Source organism: Mesoplodon bidens (genome assembly GCF_964165515.1).
Source record: "Mesoplodon bidens genome assembly, chromosome: 3".
Classification (NCBI taxonomy): Eukaryota; Metazoa; Chordata; class Mammalia; order Artiodactyla; family Ziphiidae; genus Mesoplodon; species Mesoplodon bidens.
In genome coordinates, this window is record NC_138178.1 from 61,682,693 (window position 1) to 61,708,082 (window position 25,390).

Below are 25,390 nucleotides of genomic sequence, written 5' to 3' on the forward strand. Positions count from 1 at the left end.
TACTCTTTTGAAAGAATACAGATATGAGGGGAGTACACTGAAAGTAGCTCAGGACAGGTGGGGTCTTTTTTTTCTATCTTTTTGGCCACACTGTGCCACACGCAGGATCTTAGTTTCCCAACAAGGGGTAGAACCTGTGGTCCCTGCAGTGGAAGCTCAGAATCTTAACCACTGGACCACCAGGAAAGTCCCAGGGTGGGGTCTTATGGAAAAAGAGAAGTGAGTGGGATAAGAAACTCAAGAAATAGATGAAGCCAAATTGTACAAAACTTTGCTATACATTTAAGAGATTTTAATGAGATTGGACTATGCATTTTTTAACATCTTTATTGGAGTATAATTACTTTACAATGGTGTGTTGGTTTCTGCCTTATAACAAAGTGAATCAGCTATACATGTGCATATATCCCCATATCTCCTCCCTCTTGCATCTCCCTCCCACCCTCCCTATCCCACCCGTCTAGGTGGTCGCAAAGCACCAAGCTGATCTCTTTGTACTATGTGGCTGCTTCCCACTAGCTATCTGTTTTACTTTTGGTAGTGTATATATATCCATGCCATTCTCTCACTTTGTCCCAGCTTACCCTTACCCCTCCCCATGTCCTCAAGTCCATTCTCTACATCTGCATCTTTAGTCCTGTCCTGCCCCTAGGTTTTTCAGAACCTTTTCTTTTTTAGATTCCATATATATGTGTTAACATACAGTATTTGTTTTTCTCTTTCTGACTTACTTCACTCTGTATGACAGACTCTAGGTCCATCACCTCACTACAAATAACTGAATTTTGTTTCTTTTTATGGCTGAGTAATATTCCATTGTATATATGTGCCACATCTTCTTTATCCATTCATCTGTCGATGGACATATAGGTTGCTTCCATGTCCTGGCTATTGTAAATAGAGCTGCAGTGAACTTTGTGGTACATGACTCTTTGAATTATGGTTTTCTCAGGGTATATGCCCAGTAATGGGATTGCTGGGTCGTATGGTAGTTCTAGTTTTAGTTTTTTAAGGAACCTCCGTACTGTTCTCCATAGTAGCTGCATCAATTTACATTCCCACCAACAGTGCAAGAGGGTTCCCTTTTCTCCACACCCTCTCTAGCATTTATTGTTTCTATATTTTTTTGATAATGGCCATTCTGACTGGTGTGAGATGATACCTCATTGTAGTTTTGAATTGCATTTCTCTAATGATTAGTGATGTTGAGCATCCTTTCATGTGTTTGTTGGCAATCTGTATATCTTCTTTGGAGAAATGTCTATTTAGGTCTTCCACCCATTTTTGGATTGGGTTGTTTGTTTTTTTGATATTGATGTGCATGAGCTGCTTGTATATTTTGGAGATGAATCCTTTGTTAGTTGCTTTGTTTGCAAATATTTTCTCCCATTCTGAGGGATGTCTTTTCATCTTGTTTATGGTTTCCTTTGCTGTGCAAAAGCTTTTAAGTTTCATTAGGTCCCATTTGTTTATTTTTGTTTTTATTTCCATTTCTCTAGGAGGTGGGTCAGAAAGGATCTTGCTGTGATTTATGTCATAGAGTGTTCTGCCTATGTTTTCCTCTAAGAGTTTTATAGTGTCTGGCCTTACACTTAGGTCTACGTCTTTAATCCATTTTGAGTTTATTTTTGTGTATAGTGTTAGGGAGTGTTCTAATTTCATTCTTTTACATGTAGCTGTCCAGTTTTCCCAGCACCACTTACTGAAGAGGCTGTCTTTTCTCCATTGTATATTCTTGCCTCCTGTATCAAAAATAAGGTGACCATATGTGCATGGGTGTATCTCTGGGCTTACTGTTCTGTTCCATTGATCTATGTTTCTGTTTTTGTGCCAGTACCATACTATCTTGATTACTGTAGCTTTGTAGTATAGTTTGAAGCCTGGGAGCCTGATTCCTCCAGCTCCGCTTTCTTTTCTCAAGATTGCTTTGGCTATTCAGGGTCTTTTGTGTTTCCATACAAATTGTGAAATTTTTTGTTCTAGTTCTGTGAAAAATGCCAGTGGTAGTTTGATAGGGATTGCATTGAATCTGTAGATTGCTTTGGGTAGTATAGTCATTTTCACAATGTTAATTGTTCTAACCCAAGAGCATGGTCTATCTCTCCATCTGTTTGTATCATCTTTAATTTCTTTCATCAGTGTTTTACAGTTTTCTGCATACAGGTCTTTTGTCTCCTTAGGTAGGTTTATTCCTAGGTATTTTACTCTTTTTGTTGCAATGGTAAATGGGAGGGTTTCCTTAATTTCTCATTCAGATTTTTCATCATTAGGAAAAATGATGTATAGGAATGCAAGAGATTTCTGTGCATTAATTTTGTATCCTGCTACTTTGCCAAATTCATTGATTAGCTCTAATAGTTTTCCGGTAGCATCTTTAGGATTTTCTATGTATAGTATTATGTCATCTGCAAACAGTGACAGCTTTACTTCTTCTTTTCTGATTTGGATTCCTTTTATTTCTTTTTCGTCTCTGATTGCTGTGGCTAAAACTTCCAAAACTGTGTTGAATAATAGTGGTGAGAGTGGTCAACCTTGTCTTGTTCCTGATCTTAGAGGAAACGCTTTCAGTTTTTCACCATTGAGGATGATGTTGGCTGTGGGTTTGTCATATATGGCCTTTATTATGTTGAGGTAAGTTCCCTCTATGCCTACTTTCTGGAGAGTTTTTATCATAAATGGGTGTTGCATTTTGTCGAAAGCTTTTTCTGCATCTATTGAGATGATCATATGGTTTTTCTCCTTCAGTTTGTTACTATGGTTTATCGCGTTGACTGATATGCGTATACTGAAGAATCCTTGCATTCCTGAGATAAACCCCACTTGGTCATGGTGTATGATCCTTTTAATGTGCTGTTGGATTTCTGTTTGCTAGTATTTTGTTGAGAATTTTTGCATCTGTGTTCATCAGTGATATTGGTCTGTAGTTTTCTTTCTTTGTGACATCTTTGGTTTTGGTATCGGGGTGATGGTGGCCTCATAGAATGAGTTTGGGAGTGTTCCTCCCTCTGCTATATTTTGGAAGAGTTTGAGAAGGATAGGTGTTAGCTCTTTTCTAAATGTTTGATATAATTCGCCTGTGAAGCCATCTGGTCCTGGGATTTTGTTTGTTGGAAGATTTTTAATAACAGTCTCAATTTCAGTGCTTGTGATTGGTCTGTTTATATTTTCTCTTCCTTCCTGCTTCAGTCTTGGAAGGTTGTGGTTTTCTAAGAATTTGTCCATTTCTTCCAGGTTGTTGGAATATAGTTGCTTGTAGTAATCTCTCATGATCCTTCATATTTCTGTAGTGTCAGTTGTTACCTCTCCTTTTTCATTTCTAATTCTGTTGATTTGAGTGTTCTCCCTTTTTTTTCTTGATGAGTCTGGCTAATGGTTTATCAGTTTTATCTTCCCAAAGAATCAGCTTTATTTTTATTGATCTTTGCTGTTGTTTCCTTAATTGCTTCTTCATTTATTTCTGATCTGACTTTTATGATTTCTTTCCTTCTGCTAACTTTGGAGTGTTTTTGTTCTTCTTTCTCTAATTGCTTTAGGTGTAAGGGTAGGTTGTTTATTTGAGATTTTTCTTGTTTCTTGAGGTAGGATTGTATTGCTATAAACTTCCCTCTTAGAACTGCTTTTGCTGCATCCCATAGGTTTTGAGTCATTGTGTTTTCATTGTCATTTGTTTGTAGGTATTTTTTTATTTCCTCTTTGATTTCTTCAGTGATCTCTTGGTTATTTAGTAGTGTATTGTTTAGCTGCCATGTGTTTTTTTTTTTTTTTTTACAGATCTTTTCCTGTAATTGATATCTAGTCTCATAGCATTGTGGTCAGAATAGATATTTGATACGATTTCTATTTTCTTAAATTTACCAAGGCTTGATTTGTGACCCACGATATGATCTATCCTGGAGAATGTTCCATGAGCACTTGAGAAGAAAGTTTATTCTGTTGTTTTTGGGTGGAATGTCCTATAAATGTCAATTAAGTCCATCTTGTATAATGTATCATTTAAAGCTTGTGTCTCCTTATTTATTTTCATTTTAGATGATCTGTCATTGGTGAAAGTGGGATGTTAAAGTCCCCTACTATGATTGTGTTACTGTCGATTTCCCCTTTTATGGCTGTTAGCATTTGCCTTATGTATTGTGGTGCTCCTATGTTGGGTGCATAAATATTTACAATTGTTACATCTTCTTCTTGGATCAATCCCTTGATCATTATGTAGTGTCCTTCTTTGTCTCTTCTAATAGTCTTTATTTTAAAGTCTATTTTATCTGATGTGAATATTGCTACTCCAGCTTTCTTTTGATTTCCATTTGCATGGAATATCTTTTTCCATCCTCTCCTTTTCAGTCTGTATATATCCCTAGGTCTGAAGTGGGTCTCTTGTAAACAGCATATATATGGGTCTTGTTTTTGTATCCATTCAGCCAGTCTATGTCTTTTGGTTGGAGCATTTAATCCATATACATTCAAGGTAGTTATCGATATGTATGTTCCTATTACCAGTTTCTTAATTGTTTTGGGTTTGTTATTTTAGGTGTTTTCCTTGTCTTGTGTTTCCTGCCTAGAGAAGTTCCTTTAGCATTTGTTGTAAAGCTGCTTTAGTGGTGCTGAATTCTCTTAGCTTTCACTTGTCTGTAAAGCTTTTAATTTTTCCATCGCATCTGAATGAGATATTTGCTGGGTAGAGTATTCTTGGTTGTAGGTTTTTCCCTTTCATCACTTTAAATATGTCCTGCCACTCTCTTCTGGCTTGCAGTTTCTGCTGAAAGATTAGCTGTTAATCTTATGGGGATTCCCTTGTATGTTATTTATTGTTTTACCCTTGCTGCTTTTAATATTTTTTCTTTGTATTTAATTTTTGATAGTTTGATTAATATGTGTCTTGGCATGTTTCCCTTTGGATTTATCCTGTATGGGACTCTGCGCTTCCTGGACTTGACTGACTATTTCTTTTTCCATATTAGGGAAGTTTTGAAGTATAATCTCTTCAAATATTTTCTCAGTCCCTTTCTTTTTCTCTTCTTTTTCTGGGACCCCTATAAATCGAATGTTGGTGCGTTTAATGTTGTCCCAGAGGTCTCTGAGACTGTCATCAATTCTTTTCATTCTTTCTTCTTTCTTCTGCTCTGTGGTAGTTATTTGCACCATTTTATCTTCCAGATCACTTATCCGTTCTTCTGCCTCAGTTATTCTGCTATTGATTCCTTCTAGAGAATTTTTTTTTTAAATTTTTTGCTTTATAACAAATTTAATCAGTTATACATATACATATGTTTCCATATCCCCTCCCTTTTGCGTCTCCCTCCCACCCTCCCTATCCCACCCCTCCAGGCGGTCACAAAGCACCGAGCTGATCTCCCTGTGCTATGCGGCTGCTTCCCACTAGCTATCTACCTTACGTTTGGTAGTGTATATATGTCCATGCCACTCTTTCACTTTGTCACAGCTTACCCTTCCCCCTCCCCATATCCTCAAGTCCATTCTCTCTTCTAGAGAATTTTTAATTTAATGTATTGTGTTGTTCATCATTGTTTGTTTGCTCTTTAGTTCTCCTAGGTCCTTGTTAAACGTTTCTTGTATTTTTCCCATTCTCTTCCCAAGATTTTGGATCATCTTTATTGTTATTACTCTGAATTCTTTTTCAGCTAGACTGTCTATTTCCTCTTCATTTGTTTGGTCTGGTGGGTTTTTACCTTGCTCCTTCATCTGCTGTGTGTTTCTCTGTCTTCTCATTTTGCTTAACTTACTGTGTTTGGGATCTCCGTTTCGCAGGCTGCATGTTCGTAGTTCCCGGGTTTTTTTGGTGTCTTCCCCCAGTGGCTAAGGTTGGTTCAGTGGGTTGTGTAGGCTTCCTGGTATAGAGGACTGGTGCCTGTGTTCTCATGGGTGAGGCTGGATCTTATCTTTCTGGTGGGCATGACTGCGTCCAGTGGCATGTTTTGGGGTGATATGACCTTATTATGATTTTAGGGAGCCCCTGTGCTAATGCGTGGGGTTGTGTTCTTGTCTTGCTAGTTGTTTGGCATAGGGTGTCCAGCACTGTAGCTTTCTGGTCGTTGAGTGGTGCTGGGTCTTAGCGTTGAGATGGAGATCTCTGGGAGAGCTTTCGCCGTTTGATATTATGTGGAGCCGGGAGGCCTCTGGTGGACCAGTGTCCTGAGCTAGGCTCTCCCATCTCAGAGGTAGATGCCTGACACCCGCTGGAGCACCAAGATCCTGTTAGGCACACGGCTCAGAGGAAAAGGGAGAAAAAGAGAAAGAAAGAAAAGAAAAAAAAATTAATTAAAGTTATTAAAAAATAAATTATTAAAAATAAAAAAATTAAAAAGTAGTTTAAAGAAAGAATAAAAAAAGAAAGAAGACAGCAACCAAACCAAAAAACGAATCCACCAGTGATAACGAGCACTAAAAAGTATACTTAAAAAAACAACAACAACAAAAAAATGGACAGACAGAACCCTAGGACAAATGTTGTAAAAGCAAAGCCATACAGACAAAATCACACAAAGAAACATACACACTCACAAAAAGAGAAAAAGTAAAAAAAAATATATATATATATATATATATATATATTTTTTTTTTTTAAATAGGAAGAGAGCAACCAAATGAATAAACAAATCTACCAATGATAATAAACTCTAAACACTAATCTAAGATAATCATAAAACCAAAAACAAATTAGATGTAGAAAGCAAACCCCAAGTCTACAGTTGCTCCCAAATTCTACCACCTCAGTTTTGGGATGATTCGTTGTCTATTCAGGTGTTCCAGAGATGCAGGGTACATCAGGTTGATTGAGGGGGTTTAATCGTCTGATCCTGAGGCTGCTGGGAGAGATTTCCCTTTCTCTTCTTTGTTTGCAGGGCTCCTGGGGTTCAGCTTTGGGTTTGGCCCTGCCTCTGCGTGTAGGTCGCCTGAGGGCATCTGTTCTTCGCTCAGACAGGATGGGGTTAAAGTAGCAGCTGATGAGGAGGCTCTGGCTCACTCAGGCCGGGGGTGGGCGTGGGGATGGGGAGGGAGGGATAGGGATGCGTGGCAGAGGCCATCGTGATGTTGCACCAGCCTGAGGCGCGCTGTGCGGTTCTCCCAGGGAAGTTGTCCCTGGATCACGGGACCCTGGCTGTGGCGGGCTGCGCAGGCTCCCGGGAGGGGAGGTGTGGATAGTGACCTGTGCTTGCACACAGGCTTCTTGGTAGCTGTAGCAGCAGCCTTAGCATTTTATGCCCATCTCTGGTGTCCTCTCTGTGAGCCTAGGCTCGTGCCCGTCTCTGGAGCACATCTAGGCGGTGCTCTGAATCCCCTCTCCTCATGCACCTCGAAACACTGGTCTCTTGCCTCTTAGGCAGTTCCAGACTTTTTCCCGGACTCCCTCCCGGCTAGCTGTGGCGCACTAGCCCCCTTCTGGCTGTATTCACGCAGCCAACCCCATTCCTCTCCCTGAGGTCTGACCTCCAAAGCCCGAGCCTCAGCTCCCAGCCCCCACCCGCCCCAGTGGGTGAGCAGACAAGCCTCTTGGGCTGGTGAGTGCTGGTCGGCACCGATACTCTGTGTGGGAATCTCTCTGCTTTGCCCTCTGCACCCCTGTTGCTGTGCTCTCCTCTGTGGCTCCGAGGCTTCCCCCCTGCCACCTCCCCATCTTTGCCAGTGAAGGGGCTTCCTAATGTGTGGAAACTTTTCCTCCTTCACAGCTCCCTCCCAGAGGTGCAGGTCATGTCCCTATTCTTTTGTCTCTGTTTTTTCTTTTTTCTTTTCCCCTACCCAGATATGTGGGGAGTTTCTTGCCTTTTGGGAAGTCTGAGGTCTTCTGCCAGCATTCAGTAGGTGTTCTGTAGGAGTTGTTCCACATGTAGATGTATTTCTGATGTATTTGTGGGGAGGAAGGTGATGTCTATGTCTTACTCTTCCGCCATCTTGAAAGTCTCTCTCTGGACTGTGCATTTTTGATATCGTTCTTGCTGGCTTTGTGAGTTACTCTTTTTCTGCTTTAACATCATTTTCTTCTAATACTCATAGGAGTATTTACCATTAAAATTAATGAAACGTAAGCTTCAGGGTTCTTCACTTTCATGGGTTCCTGTGAGTTCAAGAAATTCTTGTGAATTAAGGTGTTCTAGGTGGATAAAGGAAGTCAGGTTGCAGTCAATAAGCATTTCTGATAAATTACCAAAAGATTTCAGAAGAAGGAGGCTATCAAAATTATATCTAGCAAAACCTGGATCCATTTCTGAACATTCCTACCAACATCCTTTATTTCACACACAGATTTTTGGGAGGGGATCTTAGAAAAGGTGGCTGAGAATTGCTGTCTTAAGGCAAGATATCAGAGTCAGAAAACTCTGAAAGGGGCCTAAATTTGACAATATTGGAAAATCATTAGACTACAATACAAACTGGGTAAAAACAGAATAGTTAGAATATAAGAAATGGGGAAATGTCTACCAAAATAAAACTATAGAAACTTTGAAATTATTATTTTGATTCCTGCAGCTCCATTTGTTGACAGTTTATGTGTATTTTAGTATTTTCAATTTAAGGCAGTTTTTATAGCACAGAGCATTGAAATTTTATTTTATAAATGTGGAAAATATTCTTAGCTGAAAACTTCCTAATAAACTTTTACTCTCGCTTGCAGGCGCCTGATCACAGATTCAAAAGTTAAATTAAAGTATCAGCATTTAATAACAAATAGCTTTGTAGAGGTAAGTGATCGCATAAGTTTTCCTTCTTTAAATAAAAGGAATTCTGTTTATTAATAGAAATATCAGTTTGTCTTATATAAGAAACACCTTTACAGTAACTTCAGTTTTTGTCTTCATTTATGAAGCATACCAAAATACCTTTATTCTCAAAGGAATGTGACAAACCAATAAGTAGATGTCTTTTCATTGATCTTGAGCTTTGAGAATAAAATTATTTTATAGTCTTCTTTTATCCCTAGCAGAGAATTTTAGCTGATTATTAGTGATGTCATGTTTAATCATGTTGGGCACTCTAACCCTGCTATATCTCTGCTTGTTTTACCTTCCATTATCAGTAAACTTCGTTTAAAAAGAATTATGTAGTGTTTTTTTGTTTGTTTTTATCAAATATGTATTAACAGAAGTTGGCAAACTATGGCCTGCCTGTTTTTGTAAATAAAGATTTATTTGAACAGGCAGTTTTTTTTATTCTGTGACTGCTTTTTGCTGCAGTGGCAGAGTTGAGTTGTTGCTAAAGAGGCCATATGGCCCACGGAGCCAAATATCTCGTACTTTCTAGCTCTATGTGAAAGAAGTTTGCCAGCCCCTGTACAAGAGCACCAGTGTAACTTGGTATTTCAGTTCTAGAATGTAATTTTAATTTTTATTAGAGATTAAACTGAAGGTCAGATCTTCTAGAAAATAGCATTTTTTAGGGATAGTATATTTTTTGAAATGGTCAATAAACTTGAGTTCTGATGGAGTGAGTGTTCCTTGAGCCATGTTTTGTCTCATAATAAAAGTACTTCAAAAGTCGTATTTCTTTTGATGAACTAAAATGGAATCTTTGCTGTGGTTTAGGCACTGGCTTTTGTTCTTAGAAGAGCTTTCTGTGGTCAAAGAGAGAAATTCCATGTGTATCCCTCAGCTTGTTTCATATTATTCTATAACATGTAAACGCCTTCCCTAAGTAGAAGCGTATCTTGTTTTCTTGTGTCTTTTAAAATTACCCTGAAATAGAACCATAGACAAATTGATGCTTGTTAATGATCACATAATGGTGATCATTTATTTTAAAGTTCTCAGTGGGATTTTGAAGGTAGAATAAGAGATAGGTTATATTTTATAATACCAGGTCTTCAAGGGATCTATAATCTTAGAAGAACAGTACGTCCAAAAGCATTGCTGTAGGAGACTAAATATTGGTGGCAGGTTTTTATGTGTCGGTGACACCATCCCCACTTTGTGATAGTGAGGAAGTAGTATAAATAATTGCATGGTGTACTGGAAAATCTTGCATCATGATTTAATTTGCTGTCATTTTTTATGTTCCAACTTGTATTTCAGTGCAATCGACTGTTAAAGTGGTGTCCTGCCCCAGATTGCCACCATGTTGTTAAAGTCCAATATCCTGATGCTAAACCTGTTCGCTGCAAATGTGGGCGCCAGTTTTGGTAAGCAAGTTATTTCCTAAATTGGAGTGGTGCACATAGCTTTTCTATTTATTTTTGTTAGTAAAATAGTAGGAAAAAAGCAACTATACCCCAATTTTAAAAAAAGAAAAAGAAAAAAAATAGTAGAAAATATTCTTTATTGCTCTAACTTTTGGATTTATTTTCTTATGGGAAAAAAATACGGCTGTAATCACATTCTCTTGTGTGCTCCACTGGAAAGTATATGGCAGCAAATTTAAAGAACTGGGACAAAAACTCAGTTCTTCTCATTTCTTTTTTTTCAAGTTTATCCGTTTTATATTTATTATTACATTATTTATTGTAAATTTTAAAAGTTCTTCTCATTTCTGATTGACTGCTTATTTTGTCAAATTATGTTTGGTTCCCTTATGGCTCTTGATCTGTTTTCAGGTTCTCTCTTAGGAAATAAAATACACAGTTAGGTGTTTTGTTTTGTTTTTAATTTCCTTTATTCTAACAAGTTTAATCTTACTCCTAAAAATACGCAGATAAATTTGGAAAGATAAAACTTAGTTGATAGATGTGCTTTCTTTAACTAAGAGTTCTTCTATGGGGCCCCTGGCCACAGCTTTCTTGGTAACCTGGATTCCTGGGAGTGCTATAGCATACTCTTTAGCCTTTGAATTTTAGGTTCAATTTAGCAGGGAATTTCCAATATCACGTATTAGAGAGTTAAGATGGTCTTCCATTCCCTTATGGATCTTTTAGGAATGAGAAGCCAGTCAAGCCAGGGGGCTCTGTAACTAACAAATAAACATTTTATTGGTATTCTGTATCATTCTTTTTTTTCTCCAAACATCTATAGAATTAGACATATACATCATTAATACTAAATATTTCCAAAAAGAGTAGGTAAACTCAAAGAGATTAAATTTATGTAAAATACATGCTATTTTGGTAAAGATTAAATATGCATTATTGTTTCAGAGTTTACCCTGTAGACAGAGGGTAGAGTCCGATTCCTTACCTAGTTTCAAATATACCTTTAGTATGAAATATTTCAAATACAGACTTAAGTATAGAGAATAACAACAATGAGTACTTACATAGTTACAACCCAGCTTAATCAGAATCAGTATTTTGTTTGTTTTTGTCAAGAAATAAAACCTGACAGATACATTTGAAGCTTCTTTTTTTTTTTGGCGGTACGCGGGCCTCTCACTGTTGTGGCCTCTCCCATTGCGGAGCACAGGCTCCGGACGTGCAGGCTCAGCGGCCATGGCTCACGGGCCCAGCCGCTCCGCAGCATGTGGGATCCTCCCGGACCGGGGCACGAATCCGTGTCCCCTGCATCGGCAGGTGGACTCTCAACCACTGCACCACCAGGGAAGCCCCATTTGAAGCTTCTTGATGTTCCCTTCTCCATTCCATTCCCCATGTTCATCTCCAGAAGTAACCATTATCCTGACTTCATTTAAACTGATGTAGCACTTTATTCTTCTAATTTGCAAGGGATTCTTGGCATTCCCAAATTACTTGATTAGCTAATTAATCAGCCATACCATGGTCACTTTTTCACAAGCATTTGTGTTTATTCTTAATTTATACTTTTTAAACAAATGTATATACCATGTGCCTAGAAAACAGAAAGGGATTAGCAATTAATATATAGTCTTAGAGAATATGTAGACATAGTCTTTTGCTTTGTACCTTGTTTGGTACAATTTATCTCTACTTGGCTGAAGTTCATTTGTTTGGATCATGCAGAGATGTGACTTGTTTGCTTCCCACATATTGCTTACTGTGCATTAGTACTAAAGTATAGAATTACCCTACAAAGTCATTCTTTAACTCTTCATTTGGAGTGTTAAATAAAATATTTAATATATGCCTATGAAGCGTTGGTTGAAATTCAAGTTCAAATTATTGAACATGATTTCATTTTGGTTTCAGTTAGATAATGGTTGCAGCAAGGAATTATACATATTAAAAGCTATCAGAAAAATACAAATCTAACTATACTGATTTTATTGTCTTTACAGTTTGGTAGCTATTTAGATAGTCATCTGTTATGAAATTGTCATCATAGAATGTCTTCATGCTTACAAGTCATTCCTCATTTCACACACAGACACCCAAATATCTGTTGGTCCCAATACTAAATGCTAAATAATTTACTGTAGAATAAAATAGACATGGTTCCTGTCCTTGTATTTTGCAGTCACTAGAAACTGGTGAAAGTATTGAGAAACTGTAAAGCATGAAGTTGTTTGTTTGTTTACTTTACTTACAGTAGGCAGGACTTAATTCTTTTAACTCTTGTGTCACTTAACAGCTTTAACTGTGGAGAAAATTGGCATGACCCTGTTAAATGTAAGGTGAGTTTGCCTGGCATTTTCATTTTTAAATAAGGTAGTAGAGTACTTCTAAGACTTGATGACTGAAAGCCACAGCCCACAAGTTTGTTATTTATTCATTAGTAAATGGAAGATAGTATTTTGCCCTTTTTATTTCAGGTGATCTTTGCAAGTATTCAGGGAACATTCCTTAGGAATAAAGTCATCTCCTGATTATTATCAAGATAATGAGGGTTAAGGCACCTCCCTTGGAAGGCTTTGTAATTAGTTAAGGGGAATGACACACTTTGCAGCTGGGCCTCTCTCCTTGAGCTCTAGGTTCCCCACTTAGCTTCAGCCAGAGAAAGTCCTCCTTTGGTTGATTTTTTTTATGTACCTGGACTGGATATGAGAATCACAGGATTTCTTGGTTTAAAAGGTGGTAAACCCAGTGATAATCTTATCCTTTGGTTTTTACATTTAAGCTGGACTGTATTTAAGTGTTGATGTAATTTGCTATCCTTGAGTCTTCTGTTGTACTGAAAAGGGTTCCTGTTTTCAAACAGTGGTTGAAGAAGTGGATTAAAAAGTGTGATGATGACAGTGAAACCTCTAATTGGATTGCAGCCAACACAAAGGTTGGTATTTTCCTTCAGTAAACTCTTGGTATTGAAGCTGATAAGGATAGGTGTATCAGCATTAGCAAAAGTAGTAAGTTTACCTAATAAAGGGCCTTGTTTTACCTTTTTCTTGATTAAGGTTTACTTTTTATTTTCAGAATTATTGCCTATTAATAACTTGCCTTTGTTTTACTGTTTGAGTTTATTTTATTGATTACTATAGTGCAATATGCACGGTCCTCTGCTGTAGAAGTTTTCTTCTATCAGAAAAGCAGTAGTTGGTAATTTTTCTACCCTGGGGTTTGATAATATCTTTTCATACTGTTCTGGCTGCCTTTTAGTATGCAAATGTATTATAGAGTATTTTTCCACCTAGCTTTTTATTTATTTATTTATTTTTTGACTAGGCTCTATTTCTGCCTTTTAAAATCCCCAGGGTTTAACTTCTAAGGAGTCATTCTTTAGGGCAGTTCAGTCAGAATAACTGAGTAACTTATTATTATGTAACTGAATTGGGCTTAACAAGTTTAACATTTTTAACATGTTAAACTTCCAAAATATGATTTATTAAGAGACTTGAATCCTGAGAAATAGAAGCTTTGGGGGTAATATGAGTATCCTTGGTTTTTTGGGTTTTATTTTTTGAATAACATTGGTCATGATACTAGTTTCAAAATTCAGTATCTTCATGCCATGAACCACTTCTTTAACCCTAGATGAATGTCTTACAAATGCAGATAATCTTGAGCACCCGTCTTTTCTATCACTAAGTAATAAGTAAGCATTTGAATCTGAACTGTGTACCCAGCTAATTTCTTAGTAGAAAATTGTGTAAACATTCAATCTTACATCCTATTCCTATAGGAAGTGACTTGAGTGATGGATAATAGGGTTATTCATGAGCTATTCATTTTAATTATTGTCTTTCACATATGAAGATGATGTTTTAAAGAATATTGAGTTGTTTGACCAGAGTTAGTTACAGCTTTGCACTCTTCCATCACTCAATCTCAGGATAGTGATAAGAATGAGTGCTTAAATGATGAAGTCCAGCACATGATTTTATACCATTAGTACCCTGCTCTACCCAAAAAGATTAAAATATATGTATACATTTCTATCTCCCAGAAAGCATTAGCAGTAAAACAGTGAGTCCTGTGGCATAAAACAAATGCCCACATCTTTGAGGAATGTAGTTTTGAAGTTGATATTTCTGTACTCTCTAAAACCATCATGATAAACATACCTTATGGCACTCAAAAAAACCTAACTATAATGTCAGGAAGTGGTTGCTTTTGTTATTTTTTAAAACTTTCCTGGTAGCCAAGCATTCTTTTTCAAAAATTGAAGATTTCCCCACCAGAAATGTTCATTGAAATCCCAGAATCTGCTTTCAAACTAGTATTTAGAATAGGGCAGTTATATTTTCCCTAAGTAGTTTGATTAAACTGTAGCCCTCTTTCTGCATCTAGAAAAATCCCCAAATACTCTAAATCCCCAAGATGTTTAAAATAGGGAATATAGGCTTGAATATGTTTTGAGTTTGTTTAGAAGGTAGATTATTAAGCAAGAATGGCAATTTGTAATAACAGGTTTATCTACTTGGCAGTTTTGAGATGAAACTGAGGAGTTTTTCTCCTGAGACATTTCAGAAGCTTATTTTTGTTACTAGCTTTTTTTAAAGGATTTGCAGATTGTTGGTATATTAAGAAATTAATACTAATTAGTTAATTATAGCTAAGAAATATAGAATGAAACAGATATATTAGGCCTGGAATTTGCTTCTTTGGGAAAATGTAGTATTTTTTATGTGAGTGACTTCAAAAATTTGATTGAAAATGTATAATTAAATATTGCTGTATTGACCTATTGAATTACTATAGTTTATGGGTAGTGTAGTCTGTTCACAGTAGCTGAATTGCAAGTAATATAATGGGTGATACTCTCACCCGGTTATGGGAGTAACAGATGTCAGATACAAAAATGTACAACAAAATCCAAGCTTTGCATCTTATAGTTTTATTAAAAATAATGAGTAGGGGCTTCCCTGGTGGCGCAGTAGTTGAGAGTCCGCCTGCCGATGCAGGGGACACGGGTTCGTGCCCCAGTCCGGGAGGATCCCACATGCCGCAGAGCGGCTGGGCCCGTGAGCCATGGCCGCTGAGCCTGCGCATCTGGAGCCTGTGCAAAAAAAAAATAATAATGAGTAAGTTTAATTTTCTAGATTTTTCAAGAGAAAAAAAAACATGCCTGCAGGGTAATAACTTTGGCTTATTAGCAACCGAGAAAATGATACAGTCTTGGAAAAAAGAAAAGTGATCTCTGTAGCACAATTGTAAATGGACCACAAGAAAGTTGGGAAATTCAGTAGCCACAAAAAGAATTTACCAATCTTGCTTGCCTGATTCCTGAGGCCACATTGCTTGGGTTTGTATCCTGACTCTACCATTTGCTACCTGTGTGACCTTGGACTAGTTTCTTTAAAATATTCTTAGTTTATTCATCTGACAAATGGAAATAGGAGTAGGGCCACTATAAAGATTATGAGTTAATGCATATAAAACACTGAGAACAGTGTGTGGGATACAGGAAGTACTCAATGATTATTTCTAGATGACACTAGAAGCATATATTATATTTACATGGAGAAAATGTTTAACCTCCCATAAAACTATTATTAGTATGTGTTTGGTTAAAAGTACCTAAAATGTTTTTTTCTCCCAACCCCACTAAAACAGATCCTTAAGTTGTTAACCATCTTAATAGCCAGTAATAATAACAACTCATTTTCAATGGGACTTGTTAAGTGTTTGACACTGAGTGCTTTACATGTATTAATCACAATAAATGTGGTATTTAAAAATAAACCAAATCTAAAACTGGCTTCTCCTCAGTGTAGCATTGACACCAACTTTATAGTTTCTCTTCATAGGAATGTCCCAAATGCCATGTCACAATTGAGAAGGATGGCGGTTGTAATCACATGGTCTGTCGTAACCAGAACTGTAAAGCAGAGTTTTGCTGGGTGTGTCTTGGCCCTTGGGAACCACATGGATCTGCCTGGTAGGTTGGGGAAATGAAGGGAAGAACATGTTCATATAAGTATGTGATATATCTGCCACATATTATGAATAAGGTTTCTACCTCATGGAAATCACCATCTAGATAAATGAATACAGTGTGTGATCAGTGTTAAAAGTATATGCAAGATATCCAGAGAGAGGGATTAATAAGGCTTATCTCACAGATCATGTAACAGTTGAGTTGAACTTCAAGGAGGACTAAGGGTTCATTTGTTTAAAAAGTGGTAGGAAAAACATTCAGGGCAAAAAGAGCTGCATGAACAATGGTAGAATCATGTGAAAGTACATGACTTATCCAGAAAAGAGTTGCATTGTCTAATATGTCTTTCTAGATAATAGTTGAAAACTAAGAGACTTGGCAAAACTCCTTCCACAGTTGTGTTTTAGTTACCCTGCACCGCCATTAGACAAAAAATTTGTTCCAACTTTAAAAATTGGAAAAATTGCCCAATGCAATCTAGATTTTTAGCCTTGCTTTGAAACATAGGAACAGGCCTGCATTTCTGTTTGGCAGAAATTACCTGGAATCGAGATGGAGCCTTTACTTTGCAGTTTGTTTTCCCAAGACCGGAGCTTATTGGCATTTTCATATATCATGATGGCACTAGTCACATTGGTAGCAATACATACGTTTGTTCCAAGTACGTTTCTTATCAATTTGGGAAAAATACAAGTTAGATTGAGGATGCCTTGATGCATTTTTCTCAAAATGAGAAAATGGTAAAAGTGGAAATATTTCTCGGTGTTATAGTATGCAAATTGCCTGTTTCATTCATTTGTGTTACTTGCCTGTCTTCTATTGGTGTTGGCCACTCAAATTGTGGGGAGTAGGAAAAGAGAAAGTAGGCTGGGACCTAAAGTAGTTTGGACATTATCAGAAGGATTTTAACTGGGAGTGACAAGATTAGATCTGTAGTTCAGATGAGAAGGTTCTGTTTTACGTGCTTTACTTACATACGTTATCTGGACATTGTGACTGCTTTGTAGAGCGTGGGTGGGAGGGGAAGAAATTGCAAGTTCAAGACAAGATGAGGAGGATCTGAACTTAAGACAGTGGCAAGTCTTCCCTTTTAGATTCATTAATTAGAGGAATAGTAAGAGGGATTATTTGTCTGAAATTAATTCTGAGCCAGGTAAAAACTAATTGCTTAGATAGAAGTAAAGAAAGTGATTTTACCACCGTGAGAGCCAAGGAAAGGTATTTGGGGTATAGGTACTCTAGGTTTTAGGAGGTCAAACTGGAATATTAGAGTGTTCCTGGAAACTAAATTCACTTGAATTTATTTAAACAAGCCTAGTGAAAGGGAGAGGGAATAAGAAAGAGGAGATATTAAAGAGACTTTGTGTGTGTGTAAGGAAATCTCTTATCACAACTCAAATTTTCAATGAGCTGTATTGAAAAATGGAAAGGGTACAAACAAATGATGGATACAGAAGAATGAAGAATGGCCTGGACCAGAGGTGTCAGAAATGTTGCCTGTGTCTTTAACATTGCAGGTATATCATGCTGTGCTTTCTTGTTTAAATCTGAAAGTGCCTCAGAAATCTTCAAAAAAGCATTCCAAGTAGCACTATCAGTCATCTGAGTTAGAAGTATAGATGGACCCTGCTTGCTTTCTTGGCCTTAAAGTGCTTAATGTTGGCAGATTAAAGCCCAGAATGAGTTGAGGCTTAAAAGTATCTAAAAATATCAAAAGGAAAGTATAAAAGGATGTATCAGATAGAAAGAAGAGGTGTTAATAGTTGACCAGTAGAGGGCAAGAAGAGGCAGTCTTTGGGCTAACTTGAGTAGAGTAATTATTGGTAAAAGAGGATTATAACCCAGGCTGGGAGAAAATTAATAAGTCTCCTGACTCAGGTGATTTGTGGTCTGGGTTACTTTAAAAACTTCAAGATGAGATCAGTGAGCCATTGTTGGTTATTTCTGAGTACTTACGGAAAATGGAAAGGTACCAGAGATTGGGAGCAGAGAGAATGTAATCCCAAATTTCCAAAATTTCTGATTCCACAAGCTGCATATGAACTGTATAACTTAGTTTTTCTCTTATGTGAAATTCCAGAATCAAATGGTATTATTAGGTTGATGGATTAGGGAATGTTTGGTAGATTTCAGCAAGGTATTTCATTGTGGACTGAGAGGTTTGTGGCCTAGGCTGTGAATACAGACAGGGAGGTTTGGGATTAATTGAATGACCATTTCTTGGAGTACAGATAATAGGTTTGTGCCTTCTAGGGGAACGCTTTAAAGGTTTGCTGAAAGGCTTTGTCCTCATTTTTTTATTCACATCAACTATATACTGCTTTTCTGGTCAGTTGTACTGATGATTTTCTTGAACTAGTATAAGAATCTTGTATACATTTTGGGGTAACATCGAAGAGGGATATTGACTATATAAACCATTATAACCCTGAAGGACTTGGCAAGCTGGAATAATGAATGCAGTTTAACAAGATTTACATTAAATTCAAAATTCTTCTGAGAAGATTACTGTTAAAAGACTCTGAAGACATGAACTCACTAGTTAAGAGCATGGGCCTCAGTTGCCAGATGGGCATAAGTTTAGTTTCCATCTCTGAAGCTCTATTTTTGTGACCTTAAATATGTTGCTTATCTTCTCTTCATCTGCTCGATGAGGATAATATTTCATAAGGTGCTTGAGGGGATTAAACGTGATAGTACAGTTGAAGTCCTTAGTAAGTGGATGGTATGTAGTTAACACTCAGTAAACATCAGCTGCTCCTGTAATGTAGGTTCCCATAAAAGAAAACAGAGGAACAAGGGAAGTGCCAGTTTTATACATCTCCACTCTGAGCTGACCTCTCTAGGAAGATTCAGTGATTCTTGTAAACTGTAATAGCATATAAAGCACATAGCACAGCACCTGTTACATAGCAGTCTGTCAGCTGTTGGTTTTCTTTGATGTATACAAGTGAAGATAAGAAGGTGAGTAATTCTGGAAAAACTGGGAATATTTGGCTAAATAACAGACAACCTAGGAGATGAGGTGATCTCTTCAAAAATTGAATTAGAAGTTCAAACTACAGTTGGTAAGTGGAAGTTCTAGAATAACAGTGTTTTCTAATGATTATCGGTAAGCTGATTTGAATGGACTGCCTCAGGAGGTGGAGAACTAACTGCCTATTACTAGTAGAGAACTGACACACTATTATGGAAAGGATTCAAACACTAGGGGTGTTTGTTTGTTTTTTTGTGCCTCAGTTTATCTGTGTAAAGGAGAGTATTGGTTCTAGGTAATCTCTAAATCCAGGCTAATATTCTGTGATTTGTTCCCTTTTCATTGATTTATGGCTTTATGGAATCCTCTTCACTTACTTTAAGGTACAACTGTAACCGCTATAATGAGGATGATGCAAAGGCAGCAAGAGATGCACAGGAGGTAAGTCATTTATTTTCAAACAGTTGAACAGGAATAATACGCATTTTATGTTGATTAGGGAATGATTTAGCTGGAGTGTTCAGTTCTGAAAGATTTGCTGAAATGACATTCCAGTAAATACTGGGTATCTGTGTACCTGTAGAGAGGGGATATTGTGCAAAATGCATATCAGGAGTACTCCTATTTATAAGTTTGTTTGCATTTTTAAAAATTAATCTAGCACACTTTCAGGTTTCAGTAGTCTTCAGTATCAAGACTTCCCCTTCCCAGCAAGGAGACTAAAGAACAGTATTTGTTAAATGGCACTGCTGCAATTTATATGCAGTCTTACTTCTTTTAATTAATTAATTATCTCATTGTTCATCAAGAAGCTCTAATGATTTTCAGTGAGCTGATTTGGAATGAACTGTCTCAGGAGGTAGGGATTTCCCTCTTACTGGATGGGGAAATAACCCACTATTGTAGTAGAAGGGATTCAAACCCTAGGTGTGGATTAGATTCGGTAACACTTTTAGTTCCTTTCAGCCTGATAATTCTGTCATAATAGTAGAATCCTGGAATTTAATCATTCTTTACATTCATCCGTTCTGTGTTGAAATTCCCCAGTTGCCCCCCAGAAATCTTTTTAAATGGCTTGTCTTGCCAGGATGCAATCCAAAACAAAACCTGTTTGTTATTGTTTCACTTTTTAAATGCTTCTTTAAAATTTATTATAATTTAAATTGCCATAAATACAAAGGAATATATTTATATAACCTAGGCAGTCATATTACAGACTTTCACAATATTTGTTATCCTTTTAAAGGAGGAAAAAACCCCCCCACAAATTCCAATGTTGATTTAAATTATATTTATTATAATACGACTTAAATATGTTTAAACATAAAACCAGCTGTAAACTCTTAAGCAACTATACAACCAAACCAAGAAGACCACAAAACCAGTGGAACTTAAGTTAAAACTAATTTGACAGATAAGTTATTTGCTGAAATTAAATTACTGTTGATAGACTGTTGTCAGACCAGGTTTTTTAAATTTAGGGTTACGCATACTACTAAGTGCCATGTGATAATTTGTTCTCCCACCAGTTTTCTATATCTCACCTATTGTACATTCACCCCTACAGTGCGTCAAAATTTGATTTGATCAGAATTTATCATTAATATATTCTTTTATCACTTATTATTCTCAACTCTGGTGCAGTTAAAGTAATCCTGCTTAATGCCAGTTTTAGCCATTTCACAAATGTAAGACCTGAAAATGTTGATTCTCATAAGTTCATTCATATGGTCCGGAGTGTTTGTGTTTTCTTTAGGTTATTATCAGATTTTTAATATTTAAACATTCCATGGTCTGTTTAAACCAGATTATTTGGCACCCCTACTCCAGTTTTGTCTAGCATCCTTAGACTCCAGTTTGAGAAATATCACCCCGTGTAATCTTTATATACAAAACTCTACAATGACAGTCATGCTTTTCCTACCTCCCATTTGGAATCGATTCTAGTGTTGCATTTTATTTAGCTCAGTTTGTCATTGCATTTCCTTCTGTTTTGGGTTTGTTTGTTTGTTTGTTTTTAAATCTTAGCCCTCATGGCTTTCTGCTTTTGTTTTAAGCAGTCACAATTGTCTTAAATTCTGCTGGAGAGACCATAAATTTTCCTAAAATTTTCTTCTAATTTTGATAATATTTTTTTTTGAGTCCATAAAGAACTGTTATTTTTCTCTTATGCTGCATTACATTTTTCCTAATAACCATGTTAGACTTTTAGTTTTTACTTATCCTGAATGAAGAGTAGTCTAGTTAGATCTAGCCAGAATATGGTATTTGCTGACAACAAAAAGTATATGGGTTATCCTTGGCCTTACCTGGTCTGCATTTGGGTGCTGGTAGAATCCCTTTCTGAGGTCCACAGGGAGGGTGGATTATTGGGCATATAGCTTCTAAGCCCTGCTAATGTGTAGATTGTAGATGCTAGAATGCATTATTTTTCTAGCTCATTTCTTTTGGACTAAACTAGAATCTTCTGATCCTGTGGGTGTACAGGGAAAAATTTCATAGAGTGCCTGTATTTGTTTGTTTATTTAAGTGGGAGCCATACCTCCCAGAATGGAGCACACCATTGCACACATCTAGCATATTCTTTCCTCACTTCCCCTACTTCCATACTCAGGCCTAGTGCTTTCTGGGAGTTATAGTTCTTAAAAAGTACTAGAAGGTTGGCACACAATACAGAAAGAACATAGATGGTACTTTGAGTGCCTTGGAAGGATGTTACCTGTGTTGTAGAAAGTTGTTGACTTAATATACTATGCCACAGTTATGACAGAGGTGGACATTTGAATTTTCTTTTCTTTCTTTTTTTTATTTTTATTTTTATTTATTTTTTTGGCTGCACTCTGCAGCTTGCAGGATCTTAGTTTCCTAACCAGGGATCGAACCCAGGCCCCTGGCAGTGAGAGTCCTTATCACTGGACCACCAGGGAATTCCCTGAATTTTCTTATCTACTAGACTGACTTTCTTTTCATATTAGGTGCTAGAGATAACAAGCTTACTTTTTTTTTTTGGCCAGCTGGGCCTCAAGGCTTGTGGGATCTTAGTTCCCCCACCAGGGAATTCCCTGAATTTTCATATCTACTAGACCTGTGAGTTGCCAGATAGTAAATATTTTCAGCTTTGCTGACTATATAGTCTCTGTTACAATTACTCAGTTCTGTCCCTGCTCTTGAAATGCTGACTCAACCATAGACTTAAAAGAGTGGGCATGGCAGTGTTCCAAGTTAACTTAGTTTACAAAAAATAGGCAGCAGCTGGATTTCACTCACAGGCCAGAGTTTGCCTACCCCTGTTCTAAGCAGTCAGGTTGTTGTTTTGTTTGTTTTTCCAAAGTGTTTTCAGGATACTGATTGCATTTCTCAATCCAGATTCTGGCATTTGATTAAAATTGGGTCTTATTTGCAGTGTTGGTGTGGGTTTTCTTTCATGTTGAATTTTAAAGGTATTTTAGTGATGCAAGCTGTTTGAGAATTGTTGGTCACATTAAATCAAATGCTGGTCACATTAAGTCCTGTAACATACATTTTAATATGTGATTTAGGTTTTCCATTTCATCTTGGGAATTTGACAGGCTTAAAAATATTAGTGCTTTGGGGGGAGATAAAATGCCAAGCAGCTTATTTTCTACATATTATATTTTTAGATATAATTGGAATAATTTTCCATCGTGTGAGCATTGATTTAATACCTACCTGACTGCTGCAATAATATGGCTTGTGTAGGTTTTTTGAGATGTTTCAATGTTGTATGATACTGGATCATGTGATTGGCTAGTTATGTGGTTCAGAGATAGTATTTGTAAGCAAGAGACCAAGCATAGGGCCTAGTAGTATCTGTGCTCTTAGTAGGCTTTAAGGCATGAGGAGAGGAAGAGGAGGTGATAGTAAAAGAAAAGAAATATGTATGTATAAACCCTTCCATGGTGGTTGCATTTAACAAGCCTTTATCATTTTCTGCATATTAGGTGCTAGAGATAACAAGATTACTTTTTTATTTTTTTGGCCAGCTGGGCCTCAAGGCTTGTGGGATCTTAGTCCCCTGACCAGGGATTGGAACTGGGCCCTTGGCAGTGAGAACAGAGTGCTAACCACTACTGGGCCGCCAGGGAATTCCCCCAAGATTACTGTTTTAAAACTGTATCTCCTCTAGAGATTTTCAGTATAATGGGAGAGACCTATGTGAATTCTTTTTGCAGTATGATAAATAATATAAAACAAATTTAGACCTGATATTTTATATATATATATATATATTTATATTTTTGTAATACTTCATGTACTTTAAAAGACTCTTCATAAAGCTGTAGTACCATAGTTATGTTTGGATATATATTTATTATATATTATTTTATAATTATACTGTATTATATACTTAAAGCAGTACTTTGTTAATATCATCAACTATCCAGTGTTCAAATGTCCCCACTTATCTCATAAACTTTCTTTTATAGTTGGTTTAAATCAGGGTCCATACAGGTGCACAAGTTGGATGTGGTCCTCTAATCTATAGGTCCTTTCATTTCTTTGTTTTTTTTTTCTTCCCTTGCCATTTGTTTGTTGAGGAAGCTAAGTTATTTTTCTTGTAGAATTTAACACATTCTGGATTTGCTGATTGCAGCTCCCTGGTTTTATTTAATAGGTTCTTCTGTCCCTGAATTTCCTGAAACTGGTGGTTAATTCTAGATAATTGAATTCAGACTTGATTTGGGGAAGGGTGTGGAAAGAACACAGAACACTTAACTGGTGGTACTGTATAGTTTCTGTTGCATTATATTAGGTGTTATATGATGTCTGGTTGCCTCTCTTTTGTTTTCTACTTTAAAATATTGATGTACCTTATTACATACCACAGAACAGAGCTATCCAGTAGAACATTCTGTAATGATGGAAATGTTCTTTATTACTACTGTCTAATGTGGTAGGCACTGACTGTGATATGGCTGTTGAACACTGAGGAACTGAATTTTTTACTTTAATTTAATAGCCACCTGTGACTAGTGGCTGCTGTATTGGAAAGTACAGCTATAGGACATGCAAAAAATATTAAATAACAAAGGTAGCAGTAGATGTCTCTTTGTTCCCGATTTTAGCCTAAATTCCTATACCGTTTCATCAGTAAATATGATATCAGCTTTTGTGTATATATAATACATTTGTTATAATTATGTGACCTTAATTTTTCTTAATGGGACAGCGATCTAGGGCAGCCCTTCAGAGGTACCTGTTCTACTGTAATCGCTATATGAACCACATGCAGAGTCTACGCTTTGAGCACAAACTATATGCTCAGGTGAAGCAGAAAATGGAAGAGATGCAACAGCACAACATGTCCTGGATTGAGGTGCAGTTCCTGAAGAAAGCAGTTGATGTCCTCTGCCAGTGTCGTGCCACACTCATGTACACTTATGTCTTCGCTTTCTACCTCAAAAAGAATAACCAGTCCATTATCTTTGAGGTAGGAATAGTTACTGAGTGGGGAAAAAAACCACCTGTGTGTCATAGGACTACTTGCCTTTCATAGATTAGATATATAGAGTTTTAAAGTTTACTCTCTGCCCAAAAATGTGGATTAAAAGTTTAGTGTTAAGGGCTTCCCTGGTGGCGCAGTGGATAGGAATCTGCCTGCCAGTGCAGGGGACACGGGTTTGATCCCTGGTCTGGGAGGATCCCACATGCTGCAGAGCAACTGGGCCTGTGCACCACAACTACCGAGCCTGCACTCTAGAGCCCACGTGCCACAACTACTGAAGCCCGTGTGCCTAGAGCCCGTGCTCTGCAACCAGGGAGGCCACTGCAATGAGGAGCCTGCACACCGTGGCGAGGAGTGGCCCCTGCTTGCCGCAACTGGAGAGAGCCCCGTGCTCAGCAACGAAGACCCAACACAGCCAAAGATAAATAAAATGAATAAAAATTTTAAAAATTAAAAAAGAAAAGTTTCATGTTTATTAGGAAGATACAAGAAATTTAGATTTCTTGCTGTAAACTACGTTCAAATTGATGTGGTTTAGCCAGCTAGTGATTTAGTGTGCAGGCTCTGGAATTAGTCCTGAATTTGAATCTTGACTTCATCACTTTTTAGGTCTGTTGACTTGAAGCAAATTACTTAACCTCGTCTATATCTCTATTTTAGCATGGGGATAATTTTTCTATAAATGTTAAGAGGTTTAAGTGAGACAATCCATGTATAATGCTTATGTAACACCTAGCATGTCATAAGTTCTTTCAAAGTCTTTATTCAGGCAAAACTAATACATGGTATTAGAAGTTAATATGGTGCTTGCCTTTTGTGGAGAAGTAATGATTAAAAGGG

At 37.1% G+C, this 25,390-nt stretch overlaps 2 protein-coding genes across 2 annotated transcripts in view; both read left to right on the plus strand.

Annotated features, from left to right (window-relative positions):
• Positions 1 to 25,390, plus strand: part of BBS4 (Bardet-Biedl syndrome 4) — a 426,848-nt gene that overhangs the window by 328,126 nt on the left and 73,332 nt on the right. The gene's annotated exons all lie outside the window — the stretch shown is intronic.
• The window catches only part of ARIH1 (ariadne RBR E3 ubiquitin protein ligase 1), a 121,776-nt gene that overhangs the window by 91,208 nt on the left and 5,178 nt on the right, over positions 1 to 25,390 (plus strand). The window contains exons 6-12 of the mRNA XM_081228016.1: positions 8,627 to 8,693; positions 10,020 to 10,126; positions 12,423 to 12,465; positions 12,990 to 13,061; positions 15,976 to 16,106; positions 19,467 to 19,524; positions 24,275 to 24,535. Coding sequence (XP_081084142.1) covers positions 8,627 to 8,693; positions 10,020 to 10,126; positions 12,423 to 12,465; positions 12,990 to 13,061; positions 15,976 to 16,106; positions 19,467 to 19,524; positions 24,275 to 24,535 — 739 coding nt within the window. The remainder of the gene's footprint in view (positions 1 to 8,626; positions 8,694 to 10,019; positions 10,127 to 12,422; positions 12,466 to 12,989; positions 13,062 to 15,975; positions 16,107 to 19,466; positions 19,525 to 24,274; positions 24,536 to 25,390) is intronic.